Source organism: Sylvia atricapilla, chromosome 6, assembly GCF_009819655.1.
Source record: "Sylvia atricapilla isolate bSylAtr1 chromosome 6, bSylAtr1.pri, whole genome shotgun sequence".
In the NCBI taxonomy this organism is placed as follows: domain Eukaryota; kingdom Metazoa; phylum Chordata; class Aves; order Passeriformes; family Sylviidae; genus Sylvia; species Sylvia atricapilla.
The window spans coordinates 27047852-27069383 of NC_089145.1; the positions used below are offsets into that span (position 1 = coordinate 27047852).

A 21532-nucleotide genomic window follows, 5' to 3' on the forward strand; every position below is an offset into this window, starting at 1 on the left:
CTAATAATCACACATTAAGCAGCAATATATTGAAACTAAACTGTGATTGTCTCATAATCATTTACTTCACAGTGTTCACCTAGAAACTGATTAGAGAGAATTGCCTACTGCAATTATACCTGGAGCTTGAGATCAGTACCACAGTTGCCTTAGCCAATTCTACCATTTCATCTCTGAACTTGACTTCTGAGATTTCACCTGCCACACCTTCAGAAACAAAAAAACTAAGAGTGGCATTCAGCCCCCATCCCTTCTATGCCTGGGCTGGAACCAGCTGATACACTTGTTGCCACTTCAATTCAAAAAAAGATAGTGGCACAAATCCGAAGAAAAGCTCCTTAAAAAACCAAAAAGGAACGGCAGAAAAATCCACTCAGGTGACTCCATCTGTTCTTCAAAGTGAAGAAGAAAAACTGCACTATTGGTATCCCACAGTGCAATCAAGTATGTCTTCATTGTTATTTAATGCTTTTCACATTAGAAATGGCCACATAAGGAGTCTTTACTAAAACTGGTTACCCTGCAACATAGCACATTCAGTACCTCTTCAATACGTTTTTTTTTACCAATGCCCACTTCCCATCTCATCATCTCATCTCATCATCTCATCATCTTGTCTCGTCTCGTCTCATCTCATCTCACTGTCCTCACTAACTATATATACTCTCTCTCACTGCTTATACCTGTGCTTTCACAAAAAATTAGTATCCCCAAAATCAAAATTTTCTGTCCTCAAGCCCAGGTCTTCTGTTTGTTGTTAGCTTCTCTGTTACTATCAGCATACCTAGTCAAAGGGAGATTCGAGAGCTGAGAAGGATTATGTCCACCAGTGACCCAATCCAAAGCCAGAAACCAGCTGTAGGCTAATAGGCCACATATTCCAATCAAAAGTAATTTCTTAGTAAGAGACAAAACCCAAAGTCAGCAGGTCTTTTAGTCTTACTGAAACCATGCAAAGCATTCCCACTGCCTCTTAAAAATAAATAAATATATAAGTTAACATGACCTTCTAAGCAATGCAGTAGAGTTCCAGTGTGAGAAGCCCATTTCAAGACTTAAGGCCAGGAACAAGCGCTCATCAGACCAATACCTTTTTGTGCGTACGTCTGCAACTACTGGGCCTGTTTGGCATAACACTTCAAGGAATGAAAAGGCAAACTCACATATTAAAAATATTGATGAAGTCACATGACAAAATTAAACACAACAAAGCTTGTCAGGTGTCTCTAAACCATGACATTGTTCTTTTGGCCTCAGAGTTTCCAATTCAATGTTGGCCAGCAGCACCAAATAAGTTAAAATGTTTTTTTTATAACCCCAGAGTGAACAACAAGCACCACTAATCAGGAATTAAAGATAGCTATGTATTAATTTGAATAAAGATCTCTTGCTAGCCAAACAGCAGGTAAACTCAGGTCCACTAGTCTCTGCAAAAGGTGTCATAAGCCTTTTGGTAACTAACTCTTTGGGTGAGAGACTGTAGAGATAAGCTGGTCTTTTAAAAACTGCCCAAAGATTTTCTTCAAAACAAATATTTTTATAAAAGTTTATGTGCCAAGCTATCTGGAGTTACTTTAATAATTTAATACCCAACAAAAAAGTGTCATCAGTTTCCTCCTTCTGCTCCTTCTGCTCCTTCGGCTCCTTCTGCTCCTTCTTCCTCTTCTCCTTTAACAACTAAGGTACCTATGAGAAAAAAAAGAGGAAAACAAGAGGAAGACATAGTTAATCATGATTTGTCTGAAAGCTTATCTATCCTTGGAAAGAGTCGAGGGCTGTATTTCCTGCCTGTTTCTAACCAACATCTGCATACCTCAACTGGTCTTAACTAGAGAAGCTTTCAACTGATGAGCTCCTCTGTTGGATGTATCTCCGACTTCTTGGGTAACGGAATAAAAATGTACTAAAGCATGATCTGCAAAGATCAGCCTCACTTGGTCTTTGGGAGATGCACCAAGTCAGTTCAACTGCTAACAACCAATCAGCACATCAGCCTTCTCTTGTGGGGTCCCTGCTTTGTGCTGCCTTTTCCAGAACATATATGCCCAAGTTTTAGTGTGGTTAGTAAGTCTAACCCAAGGGCTCTTTTTGCCCACAAATATGTACCCTATTCTTTTTTTTGTTTTACATTCAAAACTTTTCCTTCAACAGCAAATGGACCACTGCAGGCCATCCTTCCTAGCAGTGCAATTCTCTCATCAGGCTTCCACTTCCTAACATTTTTTTTTATTGCAGTTGATCTGGTTTTAGATAGAATCTGGTAATAGATTTCCCATCCACCACTCCCCGTAGTGAAGCTGTCTTCTCTTGTTGACATGCCTCCCCTCTTGCCTTTCCTGCTATTATTGTGACTCTGTGTCAGTGTTACCACTCCTGCTCCGTTTCATTGCTTTAGGAAACAGGGGATAATAGTGAACATCTCCATTGACAGGAATTAACATACTTAAAAATAGATTTCAAAATTATCTAATTTTAGTCATTAAATGGTTGAATATCTTTTCGTACCAGTGTCTTAAATAGGAGAGGACAGCTCACACATTGAGGCTTACTGCAGTAATGGAGGGGGATATTCAGGCATTTAGGAAATTTGCATGCAGTTTTGAGAATTTGCCCTTGCATCGAAAGCGAACTAGAGCATATCCTTGTCCATCTCCATTCTCTCATGTCACCTCTTTTGTTGTTGTAATTCAATATGGCAGATGAAAGCCTTGTTAACTTATTTAATACTAAACCTTTCCATTCCCCAATAGGTATTTGATAAAACTATTGGGTGACTACAGAATAATGCCCAACTGTAGGTTGGAAGACCACTTGGATTTAACACTCCAAAATCCATCAGACACCATGGCCAGGATGTCAGTAACTACTTCTGAGTGACTCTGAAGAGGAAGGAGGAATATTAATTTCATGGGCATACAAATGCATCTCTGAGGTTATGTTTAAGTTCCCTGTGGTTGTTTTTACATTAAGCTTTTAACTCACCCCAACTGCCTCATGCCCCGAACTCACCATCCAGCTTTTTCAGCTTGGGTACCCGTTTGGTTGCTTCTTCAATCCAACTGTGCTGATCAGTGGCAAATTTCTCTTGTAGTGGATTGCCTACAAACACCAGCTCCTCTAGCACTGGCAGCTCTGCCAATCTCACAAACTCTGCTGCAACCACAAAGGTGAAAACACCAATCAGATTGTGGAATATGGAAAGTACATCTGCACCACACATTCCTTTCACACTCAGTGCAGACATAAAGAGCATGGGATATAACAGCAGATGGACTCCTTGGGCTCCGACTAATGTCACGTTAAAGAAGTGGGATGTGTTTTAAAAGAGGTTGGAGAAAGATGATTCAAAGCATGAACTTAATTTGACTTAAAAGTTAAATTCTATATTCTGACTATTTTTACTCTCTTGCATGAGTGGATGTTTAGGGATTTTGCACATGTCTGCAGACTTGTCAGTTAAAATCAAAGCTCCATGAGATACAGCATTATTTTTCACTTTGTGACTTAACTCATGCATTCATCATACTACAGAAGTCTCTCAGGAATGGAGATACATGGCTTACCCCAGTCTTTCACCAAATTATTTGACATATAAAGAACCTTCAGTTTCTTCATTACACGGATACCTCTCAGTTTCTCAATTAAGTTGTATGAGATCCACAGCTCCTCTAAAGTTTCAGCAACTGCCTCCTGGAAAATGACAGGACTACTCAGATAAGCAGAAGTACATCTTCCTTATTATTTATGTTCTTTCTTCACATTCTACAGGTCACCTCATGTGAGAAAATACTAAGGTATATTGGTCTTCCTTCCTTTCCCTAATTATTAGGCATGGCAAATGCTCACGGGAATTAACAGGCAAAGTTATATATGCATATATATGTCAGGAGGACAGAAATTGCTATATTAGAATAAAACAAGGCATATCTGACTGGAGTAGTTCTTAAGGCATAGGGGCAGAGGAGACAAATCTGCCTACTTGTGCAATGCAAGCATGTGTGAAAAGAATGCAATTCAACAACTGCTTTGGAAGGGATGTTACACAGTGTGAAAGAATTATTCCTTATGGTATATTCTCGTATGTTTGTATTTGCTGGCCAGAAATCACATTCATAATTCTCTCAAAAGAGAGGTTTTTTAGACCAGTCATTACACACTAGCTCTGCAGCTCACACTTAAGAGATCTGGCATCTCTGAAGGTGAGAACAACTTTGAGGAAAAACAGTATCTATTGAGAAAGAAAATAATTTATATATTCATTTAAAAAATACTGACTGAAAAAAGTATTCTTCTGTCTTGAATTCAAATGTAACAAAATTGATCCAATTTTTTTCTTAACTAATTTTCCCCTACTAGGTAGACTCAGTCCTGCCACCATGAACTCTAAAGCCATACTGCTCTAGGTGCCAGTTAACATAAAAAAGATTGACTCTCAGGAAGTGTGTGTTTACAGGACTGCCTATATTTGTATTAAAGATGCACAACCTAAGCATCTTAAAGATGCACAACCTTTCATCTTAAAGTAGAAAATTCTGCATGCAAAAATCTGTAGGAATTATATTCATGTAAAGCCAGTGGAATTTAAATGGCTTTACAGATAGACAGTAAAGTAAGTATTTACAATAAGTATTTAACGTTTTCAAATAGAAGTTCTTTCTGATCATCTTTATTAAAGACAAAATCTCTCCTTCTAAAATTTTTCTGCATAGTAAATTTAGGTAGCAAAATTTCCAAACATTAAAAGAATTTAAACCAAAAAAAAGTGAACGATTATCTGAAAATTCAGAAGTGATGTGTAAGAGGGAGAACAAATGATAGCAAAAGGAGAATATAAAAGGTTAGTGCCTAACATTTTATTCAATTAATTTTATTGAATTCAGCAAAGACTTGTATGAACACAGGGGAATTACCTCCTATTCTATTTTGTACTAAAAAGTACATACCAATCCATTCAAGTTCTTTATGTTATTTCTTCCCAAAGACAGAATCCTCAAATTTTCTGTAATAAATTAAAAAATAATCTTGTTAATAAACAGGGGTTTTTTTTGTTTGTTTGTTTGTTTTAATAAGAAGATGCTGTGAGTCAGGTAAAATGCCATATTCTGCTTACAAACTACATTCTGAACAGGCTGCCTTAAGAAAGAATGACCTAACAGAAATAAATCCTCTTGACCTAAACAGATCAGCAGGAATTGATGCAGGGGAAAGCTCAGAAATACACTCATGAATACAAAGCTGCTCATGTGTAGGTTACCTAGTTGAAATTCTGTTTTGATAAATACTGAACAAAACTTATTATTTCACCTTGCACCTGAACTCTAACTGCTGACTTGCTTCTTTTGATCTTACATAATTCATATCCCTTCTTCTCCAGGCAAAAGTGGTTCTGATCTTATTTTGAGGCAGAAGATTTGGTTTCTATACTAGAGGCAGCATATAAAGTTGCCCTACAGATGCTTGATGAGAGACATTCAACTTAGTTCTAGTTTGTCTGGCTTTAGCATCAAATACTTGGCATAGACTGGATGTTTTGAATCTACATTAATATATATATTTAAGATGTTTTAAAGGCTTTTAATGTTTTATCCCACTAAAAATGTCGTTGGTTTCACTTCTATGTATAACTGCTTAATTATTTTTTCTCATTATAGTTACTCAACTGAAGTATTACAGAACAGTTATTTGGAAAGACTATCGGAATATTTTTCTCTGACTAGCATTTCCAATTCTTTTTAAGTCTGAGCTTATTATGAAGAGAAATAAGTTCATCAAGCTCTTTGACAGATCTCTTGGTGTGCCGCAGGAAAGGATGAGATTCCATGTTCCTTATCTATCCAGGTGGCATTTTAGTAGGAACAGAAAAGCCTGGAAGCTTCACTTCAAAACCTGCAGCTCTTTGCCAGCCTCAGTCAGAGTCTTGAGAAGACCATTAAGGCTTCTGTTCCAAAGTCAGTAACCCAAGAGTTTCAAAGACAGCTGTCCAAGAAAGAGAAACTCAACTTCTAGACAGGTGGGATCCATTTATAAAGTATGAACAAAATGAAACCAAGTATCCAATCCTCTGCAAAGTGCAATGACATTTTTCCAGCCAGGTCTACAACATTCCAACCTCACTGCAACCAATGATGCATTTGCAGAGTTGTTGAACTGCAGACTGTCTCCATCAGTGGAAAATGGTCATGACATCACTCTAGAACTGATTGGGTGTTGAATAGCACAGCAAGGCCCATGAGAGGGTACTGAAGTGCTTACTGAATGGAATTTTTTGATTGTTGCACTGTGAGACAACTGTCAAGGCTAGTGCAGGGACACCTGCTGCAATACACCACTGCTGCTCAGCATGCATTCTCCAGTAACATTGGTCATTTTAAAGGTCACTTGTAATGTTCTACAAGGAGGGAATAAAAAAGAATAACAACAAGTATAAATAAAGCTGGACACATGTAACAAATGATGGCATATATCCTAATCAGGCAACTAGAAAACAAACACAATGGACAGCTGGCTTGTCACTTACTTAGGTTGTTCAAGTTGGCGATTCTATCGATGCAGTTTGTAGACAGCGATAGTTTCCTTTAAAAGCAAGAATAATCAATGCACAGTATATAAGGGATCACTACATAGGAAGAGTTCCATGTCCCAGCACCACTGCATTAGAAATAATTATATGTTCTTGTCTCATTCGATAGTAAACTAACTGGATGTGTAAACAGACTCAAAATATCCTCAAACCATTAAGATTTCTTCAACTTTATTTAGCTTCTGGGAAAGAACCATGAGTTACTTATATGACATAGTGGATTATCTTTTGATGCCTAGCCTTATCAAATGCATGGATGTTTATTTCTAAAATTATTATAATCTCTTTCTGAAAGTCCTGCTCAAATTGCCTCTTTTTTTCATGAATTTTGGAGTGAATCATAAATTTGCCATTTAGCTGATAGACTCCAAACACAGATCTGTAATTGTACTGATAAACAGTATATGATTTTTCTGGGGACAATACAGAATCTACCCTAACACCTGAGTTAAGTTATAGGGGTCTTTGAATTAAAAAGGGCAACTGTGTGCAGACAGAGAAGCTCAGCTAAGACAAAAAAAAAAAGAGAAAGCTGCAGCTTTGACAGACACACTTAAACACAGTAAATACATACTTGCAGTGGACAGCAGAAAAACTGAAATGAAGAGAGGAGAATATTTTGTTTCCAACATGTTTTTCATTGAACTTACTCGCAGTTTACAAGAGCAGAGAGAGCACCATCCATCTTTTCCACAGGAGGAACCTGCCCATATAATTTCACTTCCTTTGCCTCTGAAGCCTTCTGGCCACTTTTCTCTTCCTAAAGAAAAGAGAAGGTGAGGAAGAGACTCACTGCTACATACAATTACCAAAAACTATTATACTAAAAGAATTACTCCATAAGTGATTACTATAGAAGTAAATCCAATATTCTACTGGAAAGAGAAAGCATTTTGAGCACTGTTATCAAGATTCCTGCTGATGTACCATAGAAAGGGTAAGGCTAGCTTATTTTCAAGATAACGAAATAACTTACATTACACATGCTGGTTTTTAAAAGTTGTGTAACACGAGCAATTTAATGGAGTCATCTGCCATAAAGAATGGAGAATAGATGGAAGGCTAAAATTCTGAATTGAGATATTTCCATAGAGACTGACATACAGGAGACTGACATACAGAAACCTCAGCAAAGGCCAATCGATAGCAGAAGCAGATTTAAAAGTTCTGACAGAAATGTCTCCTTCCCACTTCACCCAAAAATCTCAGAACTCATGCCTGGCTCACAACACAAACTGAACACAGGGGAATGTGTTTTGGGGGAGAACCTCAACAGATTCACAGTGTTAAGAATCTTAAAAAAAAAAAAAAAAAAAATTCTAATTAGCCATTAAGAAAGAGCGGGGGAAGATGTCACACTTTAGAGAATACAACAAAAGACAGATTTCCTATTTACAACCTAGGCTGATAATTCAGAGCCTTGAAAAAATGGATATAACTTTGGCATTTAGGTTTATGAAAAAATATGGTCTATTAAAGCTTTTAAAATTCTGAAGTGATGGCAATTATTGACTAAACACTTGGAACAAGTATCTATTTAGATACTATTTAGAGAGTAGCAGCAGTTTTGACAGCTGCCTCCCTGACAGCACAAAGGGAGCATTTTGTTAGTTCACTCAGTGTTCAGTGCAAGGACTGGAGGTCCATTAACAAAGGGGAAATCTTGGCACTTTCAAAACAAGGACTCTTGTTTTCTCCTCCATTTCATGCATCTACTGAAAAGAGAGATAGCTGAGTGTGCCCCAGTTTATTTTGGCTACTTTGTAATTAAATTAATCATATCTCATAAGTCTTTTAGTATCCCATGGCAGAACATAAGGTTTTGATAAAATTATTTTTCCTCTTATGCACCCAAAATACTTCAGAAATTTTAATTTAATTTTAAAAAATCATGTTGTCTTGTACACTTCTTTTTATTCCAGTTTCTGTCCAAATTCAGTGTGACAGTATTTTTACTAAAAATTAGTGATTTAGCAAGTAAGCACATCAGATATTTTGCTGGAATATGGTGATACATGTTCAAACAAAATAACTATATCAATGTCAAACTTCCATTTTCTTTTCTAAGAACAGTACTCTATGTATTTGTATTTACACTCAGTTTGTAATCTATCAGCTTATACCAACAAATTAAAATACATTTTTCCTTAAAAACATGAAAGGAAGAGAGTTTCCAACACAGACTGGGCCAGCAGTGAGCACCTGCAGGAAGAAAATTCATCCGGCTTGCCAAGTACTTCTGTAAGCAGCTGCACAACCACAATATGCTACAGAGAAAGTATAGGTAGAACAGACATGCTTTCTTAAGAACAGGTTACATGTTTGCCAAGTTGAAGCTGCTTTGATTTCAAGTTGCTTTGATTTAACTGTTGTCACCCTGACTGTAGGGCATAGGTAAACCCTTATGCCAAAGGGAAGAAAAACATTCGGAATGCAACACAGCACCGAATGCAATTGTACAAGTCACATGGACCCAGATTAGGAAGAGTAAAAGGAAGATTTAGACCCACCCCCAGTAACTTGAACAGAAAAGGAAATTCAGCAATTTATGCCTAATGTTAATGGAAACTCACTGACACAGGCTGAGTCTGTCTAAGAGACGTGACAGAGGAGCAAATGAAAAATAAACCTGTAATAGGAAACATGGAGCTGAAGTTCTGGAAGGCAGAAAGAGTGAGGGAAGAAAAGCAAACTTTTTAATACACAGTTCATACCTCCACTAATGCTAATGTCTGCAAGTTGTTGCATTCTAGTTCTTACTAGGAGAGCAGAGGTGATGTTTGTGGGATATACCAACAAAACTGGAAAAACCCTGAAATACTGAAGGTACTAAACAATGATAAAACTCAGAACTGAAGTGGGCAGTGTACCTGCCCATGCTATCACATCCAGATCTTCTAGAGACCAAAACATGTAAAAGTCCAGTCTAGCAGCTGGCCAGAATTAGCAGGGAAGTGTATGTACACCCAACAGCACATGTGTGCCTTCATCTAAAATTCAGAGACTAGGGAAAGATTCTTACTGGTTTTAGTGGACAGTGAACCTGACCGTAGAGCATCCTTCATTATCATTTGAAATTACATCTGCATCCTTGCCAACACACAGCTTTCTGGACGACCAGGTCAGCCACCACCAGACAAATGAGTTTCTGTATTAACAGTGTACTTTAAGAAGAAAAAGACCCAGGAAACTCATTCTGAGTTAAGCTTTGCACAATATGAGGGACCATATATCAAAAGACATGTAGAAGTTTCACTGCACTCAGTACAGTGAGAAATTCATGCTTGTTTATTCTGTGGGAAGGACTGCACTTGGGTAAAGTGAACAGAGCATAATTAAAACAGAATACATCCCCAACTTTGAATCTCTTTGTGGCTTCAGGTCAATGCATACTCAGCAGAACAAGGCAGGAAAGCAAAGCAGACTGATCTTTACCAGTTGTATCAATTTAACAGGAACACACAGAAAGTCCAACAGAATGTACTATACAACAACAACTGTAATCATCATTTTACTTTGTACAACTTCTTAAAGCAGATGTTTCAAGCAAACATATTTCTACAATGTATAAAAGAGAAAATTAGCTGAATACCGTCAAACCCCATGCCGCTAGACACTGTTCTAATACTTACCCATCTGGCTAGAGCTTCTTTGATGGTCGTTGCTTTTGCCTAGAAGTGAAGGAAACTTAAGTGAATATTCATAGAATTTTTTAAGTGGCTTGTTCACTGCAAATCTGTTTCTTTTCCCTTCCCTCTTCCTATCCTGCCTGTTTGCCCCCCTTCTGCCACTCTCCTGTATTATCTTAGGTCAGTCAAGTCAAAGAAGTTGAAATGCCCCTGTGTCCTGTAATTTTGTTTTCTGGGGTAATTTGCTGCATTTTCAGAAGCAAACAATGGGCTTAATGTCAGGACATTATCTTCCTGATCTTGCTCTCTGCCCCATGGCACACTGCTTATTAGCTTTTATGGTGAAATTCAGTTAAAAGGCATAAGAAGTTACTGCATTGAAAATTGCGGTCTAATGCTCTTAAACCTTCGCACTTTCTATTGTGCATTAGCAATTTCCTGTCTGAAAGCAAGTCTGTGACCAGAAAATGATAAAGCCTCCTAAAATTCACTGAAGAAAATGAGGTACATCTTGCCAAAACTCAAGAGCAATCTGAATTATATATATTTGGGGTTTCTTTCCAATTGTTTTGTATTGGGTTACACCATGTGATGTGAAAACACGTATTATTCAGTTTGGAAAAACCTGAGAGCTGCTTTTTAAGGCTTTTTAAGGACTGAGCCACTGACCAACTTTCTCTTGTCACTAACTCTTACTTTTCCACCTCACATCAGAGTCTTAGTGAAACACATAAAAGATATCCAAAACAGTAGTATATAAACAACATGTTTAACACTTCTCTAAACATTAAACATATTCCAAGATGTCTTTTGGATTAAAAAGGTTTCAAAGATCAATCTTTTGCAAACAGTAAAAGATCAACAGCCTTCTTTCTACAAATACAGGAGGACTCTAGTTTTGGCATCTCTGTTGCTCTTAATCATATCAGGATGTGGATAAAAGCAGCCTTTCAGGTAATCAGGTATATAACCCCCCTACACTGTAAAAGTTGAAAGCAACAAACTAACTTCCCCCAAAAATCTTACAGGCAGCCACCTCAGTCACAGAGCTTTAGTGTTGGGTACTTTACTCTGGACCACAGGAAACTCTGGTCCCAGCAGTAAAAGGCAACAGCTGAAGCAGCTGTATATAAGAAAAGGCTACAGCCACTGAACACCCAGCAACAGCCTAAGAGCCAGCAACACCAGGGAGCCTGGGCATTCATCTCAAACAGCAACATGCACCTCTATTGATACATCCTCAGATGTTCCAGCTGTTTCTGCCCACTGACAGGCATTCATTTCAACCTGGTCTATACCAAGTGATAGCTAGCTCTAAGCCCCATTGCAGATGACTTGCAAACTTCCCAGCAGCAGCTTCCCAGTGTCTGCCAGAGATGAACATCTGCATGACCTCCTCTGGTTCAGAAGATCATGTCCCTAAGTTCCCACCTACAACAGCCTCATTCAAGCCAATTAACAGGTACCAGTGGGCAGGCAAAAACAGCCGGCTTCCAGTTGGTTGGGGTTTTTTGGGCAGCTTCATTGCCTTTTTCATAATTATGGCAACAAATCACTCATGTTGAAGGCAGACATACATTTGTAAGAACAGTGCCTGCTGCTGTTTCAAAGTCATGCCTAAAAACAGTTTGGACTTTAAAGCTACTGATCCATGTGAGCCAAGGAGCAGCTTCTTCCCTGACGTCTGCTGACTTATCTCTGCTGATTTGATGAAAACATAGACATCAGCACAGCAGGTTATCTGGAGAGCACATATCAGGGACTTCGTTTTCTTTGAGGTGCACTTGAAATTTCTGTAGGTAAATCAGAGTATCTTCTGCCATGGGAGGTTACTTAAGGGAAACTTCCTCCAAGAAGCTTATCTGCAGGGTTCTTCTACCTGCTTATTGAACAATTTTCTACAGGTATTTAGACTACAGAAAGTCATGATACTTAAAATATTCAACATGCCAAGTGACCAGTGGTCACCCTGAAGAGTCACCATCAAGATGGCAGGAACAAGAAACAGAATCTCCGAAGTAGAAAAATAACCACACCTGTACTAGCAATAGTTGTAACAAAAGATGTATTTACCCCCCTCCCCAAAACATGACAGTTGGACACATAGTATTTACAAAATTTAGACCGCCAGGAAAAAGCAAACCAGCGACACTTCGCCTTTATTTGCAGACATTTATTTGTATTTTAAACAGATGAAATCGGGATTGCCCAGCAATAGATACCGAACTAATCGCTGTAAGTGATCGCCGACACTGCCGCCTTAAAACCACGTACTAACTGATGTTTGTGAGTCTGCGACTCCCCTCTTTCCCGGCTTATCTCCGCAGTCCCTTTCCCAAGGCACGGCACCAGGCCACGGTCCCCCTCAGCCGCCGCCCCGAGCCCCGCGCTGCCCCCCGGACGGCTGTGGCCGAGCCCGGGCTGCTCGGCGGGGCCCGGCCCGCGGGGGGCTCCGCGCCCCTCCCTCACCGCCACCGCCGGGCCCCGGCCCGGGACTCACCATGGCGCCGTGGAGACGGCCAACGCTCCGGTTGCTACGGGCGCGGGGAACGCCCCGCCCGGAACTCGAGCGGCGGCGGCGGCCCGCGGCGCCTTGTGGGACCGGCGGGGCCCTGCCCGGCCCGGCGCTCACGGCCCGGCACGGCGCTCACGGCGCTCACGGCCCGGCACGGCGCTCACGGCCCGGCACGGCGCTCACGGCGCTCACGGCCCGGCACGGCGCTCACGGCCCGGCACTGGGCTCACGGCGCTCACGGCGCTCACGGCCCGGCCCGGCGCTCACGGCCCGGCGCTCACGGCCCGGCGCTCACGGCGCTCACGGCCCGGCGCTCACGGCCCGGCGCTCACGGCGCTCACGGCCCGGCGCTCACGGCACGGCGCTCACGGCCCGGCGCTCACGGCCCGGCGCTCACGGCGCTCACGGCCCGGCGCTCACGGCACGGCGCTCACGGCCCGGCCCGGCGCTCACGGCCCGGCCCGGCGCTCACGGCCCGGCGCGGCCTGGGGAAGCCCCGCTGCAGCTGCGAGGGCCCCCGGCTGTGGCCGGTGCAGCTCGTTCATCTCCCCGAGCACTCGTCTCAATGGAATGTGATGGGCCTTCGGCCTGGCGAAGAATCGCTGTGGCGGGTTCCGGGCTCCTCAGTACAAGGGGAGCTACTGGAGAGGGGAGCGGAGAGCCACCACGGTGATGAGGGGTCTGGGGCCTCTCTCGTGTGAGGGGGGAGGGACCTGCGGGACCCTGGCCTGTTTCATCTATAGAAGAGCTCATCAGTAGATAGGAGTATCTCAAAGGTGGGTGCCGAGAGGATGGCGCCAGACTCTTTTCAGGGATGCCCAGTGACAGGAGAAACGGCCTTAAGCTGAAACACGAGCTTCACCTTAACATGGAGAAGCTCTTTACATTGAGGGTGGCAGAGCACTGGAACAGGCTGCCCAGGGAGCTGTGGAGTCGCTCTCTGGAGACGGTCCAAACCCACCTGGACACATTCCAGTGTAACTTGCTCTAGGTGACCCTGCCTTAGCAGGGTTTGACTAGGTGATCTCCAGAGGTCTCTTCCAATCCTAACAATTCTGTGAATGTAAACCAATATAAATAACGTGGCTGTAATTAAAGCCATTATCAGGCAGTTTATTTTATACTTCAGGAAACAGGTACACATTCTTCAGAGTGCCTGCAGCATCTTGAGTCCCCAGGTAGCATTGTAAACATACAAAATGCTAGTGCAAAAGTTGTCTGGTTTTCAACAGGTCCTTCTATTAATTATTTTGTGCAGGAAAGCCTGACTCATTCACAAAAAAAAAAAAAAAAAGGCTCTTCACAGTACTGTTACATTATTTTTATTTTTCCTCATTTAAAAACAAAGTATCATTCACTTTTCCAAAATAATATCTAACATCAAATTCTTACACATGGTTGTTTTATAGTAAAGGAAGTGTTTTACTTCTTTTTCAAATTGCATATATCACAAAAGCTAACACTGTGCTTAAAAGCTTGTGCTTTAGAAATCAAGTCTGAGCACTCTTAATCTACCTGGGGTTTTTTTATTTACAACTCAGCATTTACTTCCTGAGCCTCCAGATTGCAATCTTGCATACTAATGCATATGCTGAGGTAGGACTGCAGTGTGGAGTTACAGGTATTGGCACTGGGAGAGTGACAAGAGGAGGGATAGGGGAGGTGCTGCTCTTGCACAATTAATAACAGCTCCAACTACTGAAGAGACACAGGATGAGCCAGGAACCATCACACAACGGACAACCCTTTCTCCTACAGTTGCCACTTGAAATGAGTCTGGCAAAAAAGGCAGGGTGACAGGTATGGGTGACACCAAGGAACACACTGCAGCAGGCTCTGGTCCTGGACTTCTGGGGCTGCTCATGTTAGCAGAGGTTCAGGCACCAGGTATGACTTGGCAAAAGCTTATTTAGCTGGTGAGGGAGTTTAGAGACCAGGCAAGAAAAAATCTTGTGTGAAATTAGCACGATGGAGCTTCTCTTGTAAAGAATGGATGGATAAATTGTTCGGTTGGCATTGATTGTGTGTGAAGAACATGTGACTTTAATCAAATGATAAGGAATACTAAGAGTTGCAGAAAGCTATTGAGACTGAGCAGCAGCATAATGACAGTTAACTGGAGAGAGATCCCTGAGAGCAAAGCAAAACTGAGTACCACTAATGAAAGATTTGTATCTTCCTGGGCAGCTCTCAAACTGGTCTGACAAAATGGCTTTGAAGGAGAAATTTTTTTGATAGAGGCCCTCCGTAAACAGGCCTTCAGCACTGACACCATTTCAGCAAGACCCTCTTGAGAGATCAACTCATTTGGGAAGAAGTTGTTTCTTTCTATCTGGATGGTGGGGGAAAAAAACAAGGCACTAGCCAAAAATGAACTTGGATGAAAAAAAAAATAATAAATCTCTGGCAGTCATGGAAAAGCTATCCTAGATTTGGCTTTGGGTGCTTTTTTTTGGAGAGCATTGTTAGTTTGGTTCTGAGTTATGATTCTGAGTTAATCACCACCATAAGGTGACAGCTTTTTACAGTCAGTTTAAATCTACAGGCTAGGTTTTCTGTCTCCCAACTCTGCTTCCTCCCTAAGAACAGCTGTCAGCATCTCTTGACATCATTACTCAAGAGTTCCACAAGTAATTAATCCCTAATTTGATGGCTGTATTTAGACATGCTCTAACCTATCCAACAGAATCTTAATACCCTGAGTGTCAAACACCAATCCAAGACATTACAGGAACAGACAGGTACATGCCCAATACAAGACATTTCTAGTACTGCCATTTTCCTTGGATGACAAGGAAAAGTACTCTTCATTTTCCCATTCAGCACATAGTTCTTTTTTGGAAAGAAACAGACTGTGTCACCAGAAGACCACAATGCTAAGTATACAAGCCTCATTTCAAGTAGGTATCTCCAGCTTTGTATAAATGGAAAACATTCTCGAAGTGTTTATGGCTGTAAATATAAGAATTCTGGGGTAAGGCAGCTTAGGACTCAAAGCCAGAGTCATTCATGATTTGGATGTCTACGTTTATCCTCCATCACTGCCAAGGTGTGATCCTGCCTGTCACTGCTGAGGGCGCAGGCTGCCTGTTAACATTCTCTGCGGTACAAATACTGCAAGCAAGGAAGTACCTACTACTCTCTTCAGGTACTTGTTTCTTCATATCATGACCACTTTGAGCTGTCAAATTTGCACCATAGTGCAGCCTGCTTGTTGTTTCACATCTCCTCTGTTTACTGAGTTAAATTAACTTAGGCTGCTCCAAATAAATCCCTTTCTTTTTAGATTTATACTTGTAACTAAGTAGTAATTTGGTTATTTTCATATTTCAAGGCTTGTCTCAGTCAATCTCTTCAATTTACCAGTCATCACCAGTCATTTTGGTGGCTCAAGTTCAGTCCTTGCAGATCTGCAACAGCTTGCATGTGCTTAAGTGTTCATCCCAAATGCAAGTGCAGAAACTCCTGAATCTTTCCCCAGCAGTGTTCCTGTGCATGGGCATGTGCTTTGCTCTCTCCACCCCCCAGAACAGGCACCCCCAAAACCCGATCCAGAGCTACCTGACAAAATGGAGTAGAAGGAGGATCAATTCGGTGCCCTGCTCCTGGATAACTCAGGAGTTCAAAGTTCTCTTTCCCATGCTGGCGTAGACGCCTGACTGCCAGCTCGGCATACAAGGAGCTCTTCCACATCCGATCATCTTCCCCTACCACTAAGAGAAAGTGACCTTCTGCTTTTTCAATGGGGATCACACTAGGAGAATTAGCAGGATTCGTTGGGTCATCCAGAGCTTCAAAAATGTCAAATACACCGGAGTCAGAGACACTGACTTTCTTCATATCAAAACGCAGCCCGGGTAGAGTCATCTCACCGTAATGGAGGTCTGCAATTGTGTTTGAGCTACAGCCGGAGATTGAGACAGCAGCCACTACTTCTGGCAAGAAGGTGATCATGGAGAGTGCTAATTCTGCCCCCTTCCCAGTCCCAATCACTCCAACTCCTGGTCCTTTCACCTTCAGATAAGATAGGGGGTGGAGAAGAGGGGAATAAAGGAAGCATACGTTATAATGCGATTAGCCATTAATTGACTTTGGAGTTGTTTAATTAAAAAAAAGGTTAGGTTAATTATTGATGTAACCTGTTGGAAAGTGGCAGTCTTGACCCAGGCTCCTCCTGTTTACCATCTTATTTTTTAGAGACACCAAGAGAGATCAAACCCCACAAAAAATGTAGACAGGCACAAGGCACACCTGGTCCCTACTGCATATATTAATGCAAATTTTTTCTTATTTTCCTAAAACAGGTAACAGGAAATTCAAGCACAGTCTACTGTTTCATACATCTCAGGAAAATAAAGTGACCTCACAAATTACATAAACAGCATTTGTCTTGTCTTTGTCTAGCCTGGAAAGTAAAACTGAAAGCAACATCCCACATCATCAAATTCCTTCTTTCAGCTACTATTGAGCAGTGTCATATCATCCTCTCTTAAAACTAATTGCTTTCATGTAAGAAAAAAACCCAAACAAACCAAACATTTTTATCACCACTGGACTCCAGCATTCACTATCCTACTGATCAGCAATCTTTTAGCTCCAGCATGAATTTACCAGACACTTTTTGCTGGAAGAAATTCACTCTCCCCAGTCATATGGGTAAGCCACTATCAGGCCTAAGTTTGACAGCAGAAACTGATACTCAAATATAAAACAAATCACCACCACCACCAAGGCATAACTGCTAAATCCTCCCTAGTCCCAAGAGATCCCTCACTGCACTCACCTTTGGGTGACGCTGTAGGAACCTTGCTGCCTCCTCAAAGTACTCAAGTTTTAATTCTTTCATGACCCTAGGAAGATCTTCAAAGTCAAAATATGGCAGAGAAAGAGCAGCAAAACCACGGGTAGCCAGGAGGCTGGATCTAAATTCAATCAAGCCTCCTTCATCACCATACATGTCAATCACTCCTGGAAAGGGACCATCCCCTATATTAAAGAGAAGAGATACAGAAGGAAAGTTATCAAACAGGACACAAAAAACTATCTGGTGAAGAGTGAGCAACAAAATACAGAATGCTTAAGACATTTGCTATTAGTTAGTCATTATTTTTTCATTTGCACAGCAGAGATTTAAGAGAACCAGTGCTGTATTTCACTTCAGCTATTTCAAACTAAGAACAGGTCCAGGTCCTCACATTCCTGTAAAAATACATGAAGTTACAGGTTTTGCTTAAAAAAAAAATCCAACCAACCAACAACTGTTCGAAATGTATTTTTCCATGTCTTCCGTGTTCTTAACCTCCTACCCTCAGACGAATCATACACCAAGTCTTCCCAAAGTGTCACATCTTAATTAGCAAAGTGCAAGCTCATGACTAATGAGGCAAAAGCACTGAGCCGTTGAAATATGTTCTACAAAACTTACGTAAACTCTGGAATAAACTGCATTGAGCAAAGCCCAACAAAGATAATCCATTGTTAAAATCAACTGGACTTCCTAGCTGTAGCTCAGCATCAGCACTGCAAGACTTGGCAGGAGAGGTGGGAGGACTGTAAGACTTGGCTCCTGCAGAGGTGAGAAGGAAGGCAGAACTGAGAGCTGGATGGGTGTGGTTGTGTGTGCATGACTGATGTACAGAAAAATGTGCACGTGTCCAATCTGTTCCACCTAACTACAGAAATAATCAGAACCACAATTTTAAACAACTGTGCTTTTGCAACCAAGGTCATGTTGTAACATCTCTGTATGCCAAGCCAAGAGATCTTAGGTTGAAAGGCTAAAGATGCTACTTAGTGGAGCTTTAAAGACCCCAAGCAAGCAATTTTTTCCCCCTTCTTTTTTTTTTTTTTTTTTTTTTTTTTTTTTTTCTTTTTTTCTCCCCTCCCTGGCCACCAGATATCTGATGTGCCCTGATCCAGCTCACTACAATCATCTCAGCACAAAGAAGACACTACCTGTACATGCTAAAGAAAAGGTCTCTGGCATTTCAACACACTTTAGAAAAGGTAGTTTTGTATAACACATGCTAAATGGTGGAAACCTCCTGAATTAAAGCATTAAGAAGTCAGAAAGGGACTGAAACATGCTTTTGGGTTCTTACTCGTTCAGTTCTGACCTTTTTCTCTCATTGAAGTTCAGTATTCTACTTGAGAGAAAATATGTTGGGAAAAAGTTATTATAATGCTATGATCAGCAGTAACCTTTAGCTAGTAGCAGCCAGCCTAAATGGCAAGAAAATATGTATTCCACCATCACTCCTATCTGGAAAGCCATGAAGACACCCTTTAACTTGCACAAGGATCCTGGACTGCCTCTCTGAGTGCCTGCACATGGCCAAGTATATGGTTCCTGCAGAGCTCACAAAAAAGCAGGATAAAACAGGATAGACAAATTCACCAACATTCAAAAACAAACAAACCTCCACATCTGTAACTCTTATGTCTGAATTAAGAAATCCCTTTTATATTAAAATAACATCCTAAGCCCACTCATGTCCTCTCACTTTTACTAAGAATGGTCCACATTTAATATTCCTATCTTAAAAATATTTAACGTTTTTTGTCTCTGGAGCAAAGAAGGGTATGATCATAATGCTGTAACTGGATCCTCCATCATGAGGGATGGCATTATCACTTAAGCAATGATTCCAGACTGCTCCACACTATTACAATGCCAGATTTTCTAAAGAGGGAAATGCAGTTTCATCTTGCAGATTTCTGGATTCCCACTGAGCTCAGCAGAAGCCAAACTCATCCTCTAAGGCAGGATAGATCAAAACAATGTCTCAGAGATGGAAAATCCAGCATGCTGACTAAACATCTGAAATTCAAAGTTCAATCTCTGTTGTTTTTTTCCTCAGTGGACTTTGGATCCGTATCTAAATGGATAAAAAAAAAAATCATTGGTTTGGAATGAAAATACTTAATAACTGTAGTGATACTTACAGGAGTTGCCGAACCAAGTGGTTTTAAATTAGAGGTAATGTGGAGGGCAATTCCAGTACCCATAACACTCAGGGAACTAAAAGAAGCTTAACAGATAGCTCAAGTGTACAGACACAATCACTGGTGTAAGGTTTCATTTTCCAACACCACTCACAGACCATCAGAATATCACACCGCAAAGTCCAGTCATCTCATAAGCAGAACAGGCAGAACTTGCCCATAAATCCATTTTGTTTTTATACCACAAAAGTAACCCAACTACCAACTGTCGTAACTGAGGTGAGACATGTATTTTCCAGACTCTCATCTGCTGCTCTGCTTCCTGGCTTGTGTTTCACAGGGAAGAAAAAAAAATTTAATTCAGTCCTGCTTAGGGTAAAATCCTTGGGACATTCAGCACAAGCTCACACAATGAAGCGCATCAGCTTTTCTGGATGTTAGATTTGGCACTCCAGAGCAAACATCAAACCTACTGAAAAACCACAGGCCAGGCACGGCAATGAAGTAAACGCTGCAAGCCCCGTTCTCCTTTAGCTGCGGCCCGTCCCTCTCCGTGCCCGCCCTGCTCGGCGCCGCCGAGGACCAGGCAGGGTGGCCACGCACAAGCCGGGCTCTGTCGCGACAAGCACTTGGGCTATCTCCTTAAGAGTTCAGGGCCACCCATCTGCAGGGCGGCGTTCGGCTCTTAGGGAATGCGGGTGGGCTCCTCGGCAGGGCTTATTTCACGACACTTTCCTCGCCCAGGACAGAGAAGGCGGGGGTCCCGCCGGGCACGGGGCCAAGGTCTAGGGCCGGGGCACTCACCCGGCGGCAGGAAAAGGGAGCCCCTTACGACTCCTTCCTTCAGCCGGATTCTCCGCACGCCGGGGGCCGTGAACAACCTCTGCACCTCGGCCTTGGCCACCACGGGCCCGGGCATGGCGCCGGGCGGGCTGTGGCCCTGGTGGACCAACACCTCCACCTTCAGCGGGGCGCCGGTGCTGCGGGGAAGGAGCCGCTGGTACGGCTTCTCCATGCTGGCGGGGGCGAGGCTCCAAAAGAGCCCCATGGGCTCCACGCCGGTGTAGTCCCCGCCGTGGGAGGCGTCCGTGCCCAGGTGCAGCTCCCCGCGGCTGTCCGCCCGGTAGTGCGCGCACGATTGGAAGAGGCAGCCGCGGTCATCGGCCGCCACCGCCCGCAGGGTCACCGGCTGCCCCGGGCTCAGCCCCGCCACCCGCGTCTCTACCCGTTCGTCCGCCGGGCCGGCAGCGGGGGACACGGCCAGGCTGGCAGCCCGCCGGGCCGGCGGGGTGCGCAGCAGGGCCCGCGCCGGGGCGGCGGCGGCGACCAGCGCTCTCCACATGGCAGCGGCGGTGGCGGGTGCGCGGCGCGGCCTCGCCGCCCGCAATATCGGTACCGCGGCCGCCGCCCCCTCCAGGCGGCCCCAATAGAGAGCAGAGCCCCTCCCCGCCCCCTAAGAGGCCGCCAGCCCCGGGCCGCTGTCGCCTCCCCCAAACCATCCAACCGACGGGAGCAGCGAGCCGTGGGCAGCGGTTAAAGTTTCACTTTAATGCCTTACAAACACAGTGGATGCAAAGCTGTCAAACGGAACAGACGCGCGGGCCACAGCACAGGCCGCATTCGGGCTGCAGGCACTGGCGGGTACAATGTGTTCGGACACGCCGCGCCCTCCGCCCCACGCTTGGGTGCCAAGTGAGTGCCGATGCCCGGCGGGGCTGAGCAGCGGGCGGGCGGCCGGAGCCCCGCTCCGCCAGCGCCGCCCCTCTGCCCCTGCCAGGCCGCCTCACTGCCCCTGCCAGGCCGCCCCTCTGCCCCTGCCAGGCCGCCCCTCTGCCCCTGCCAGGCCGCCTCTCTGCCCCTGCC

At 43.0% G+C, this 21532-nt stretch overlaps 3 protein-coding genes across 5 annotated transcripts in view; 1 reads left to right on the forward strand and 2 right to left on the reverse strand.

Moving 5' to 3' along the window:
- TMEM62 (transmembrane protein 62) overlaps window positions 1-21532 on the forward strand; it is a 190430-nt gene that overhangs the window by 113991 nt on the left and 54907 nt on the right. The gene's annotated exons all lie outside the window — the stretch shown is intronic.
- Window positions 1455-12782, reverse strand: DNAL1 (dynein axonemal light chain 1). 3 transcript variants are annotated; one of them, XM_066321275.1, is made up of 8 exons: window positions 12710-12782; window positions 10213-10251; window positions 7231-7340; window positions 6518-6573; window positions 4944-4999; window positions 3564-3690; window positions 3010-3099; window positions 1455-1686 (listed from the first exon to the last, which is right to left on the reverse strand). In XM_066321275.1, exons 1-8 carry the CDS (start codon window positions 12710-12712, stop codon window positions 1607-1609), a joined length of 561 nt encoding a protein of 186 aa, XP_066177372.1. In that variant the 5' UTR covers window positions 12713-12782; the 3' UTR covers window positions 1455-1606. The 3 variants fall into 3 exon arrangements, with proteins under 3 accessions (XP_066177372.1, XP_066177371.1, XP_066177373.1); XM_066321274.1 differs by having other exon boundaries at window positions 3010-3150; XM_066321276.1 differs by having other exon boundaries at window positions 3010-3153; window positions 12710-12754.
- Window positions 14241-21066, reverse strand: LOC136362601 (acyl-coenzyme A thioesterase 5-like). Its single transcript, XM_066321277.1, has 3 exons — window positions 20474-21066; window positions 17508-17710; window positions 14241-16738 (listed from the first exon to the last, which is right to left on the reverse strand). Exons 1-3 carry the CDS (start codon window positions 21009-21011, stop codon window positions 16163-16165), a joined length of 1317 nt encoding a protein of 438 aa, XP_066177374.1. The 5' UTR covers window positions 21012-21066; the 3' UTR covers window positions 14241-16162.

Bases quoted from the DNA above. Each gene is read 5' to 3' on its own strand.
- DNAL1 (XM_066321276.1), bottom strand. The intron at 7,341-10,212 runs GTAAGTATTAGA...TCTTTTCTTTAG, and splicing joins AAGAAGCTCTAGCCAGATGG to GAAGAGAAAAGTGGCCAGAA. The intron at 1,687-3,009 runs GTGAGTTCGGGG...TTTTTCTCATAG, and splicing joins CAAGCTGAAAAAGCTGGATG to GTACCTTAGTTGTTAAAGGA.
- LOC136362601 (XM_066321277.1), bottom strand. From the start codon at position 21,011: ATGTGGAGAGCGCTGGTCGCCGCCGCCGCCCCGGCGCGGGCCCTGCTG. The intron at 17,711-20,473 runs GTGAGTGCCCCG...TCTTTAATATAG, and splicing joins CTCCCTTTTCCTGCCGCCGG to GGGATGGTCCCTTTCCAGGA. The intron at 16,739-17,507 runs GTGAGTGCAGTG...TCTTATCTGAAG, and splicing joins TCCTACAGCGTCACCCAAAG to GTGAAAGGACCAGGAGTTGG.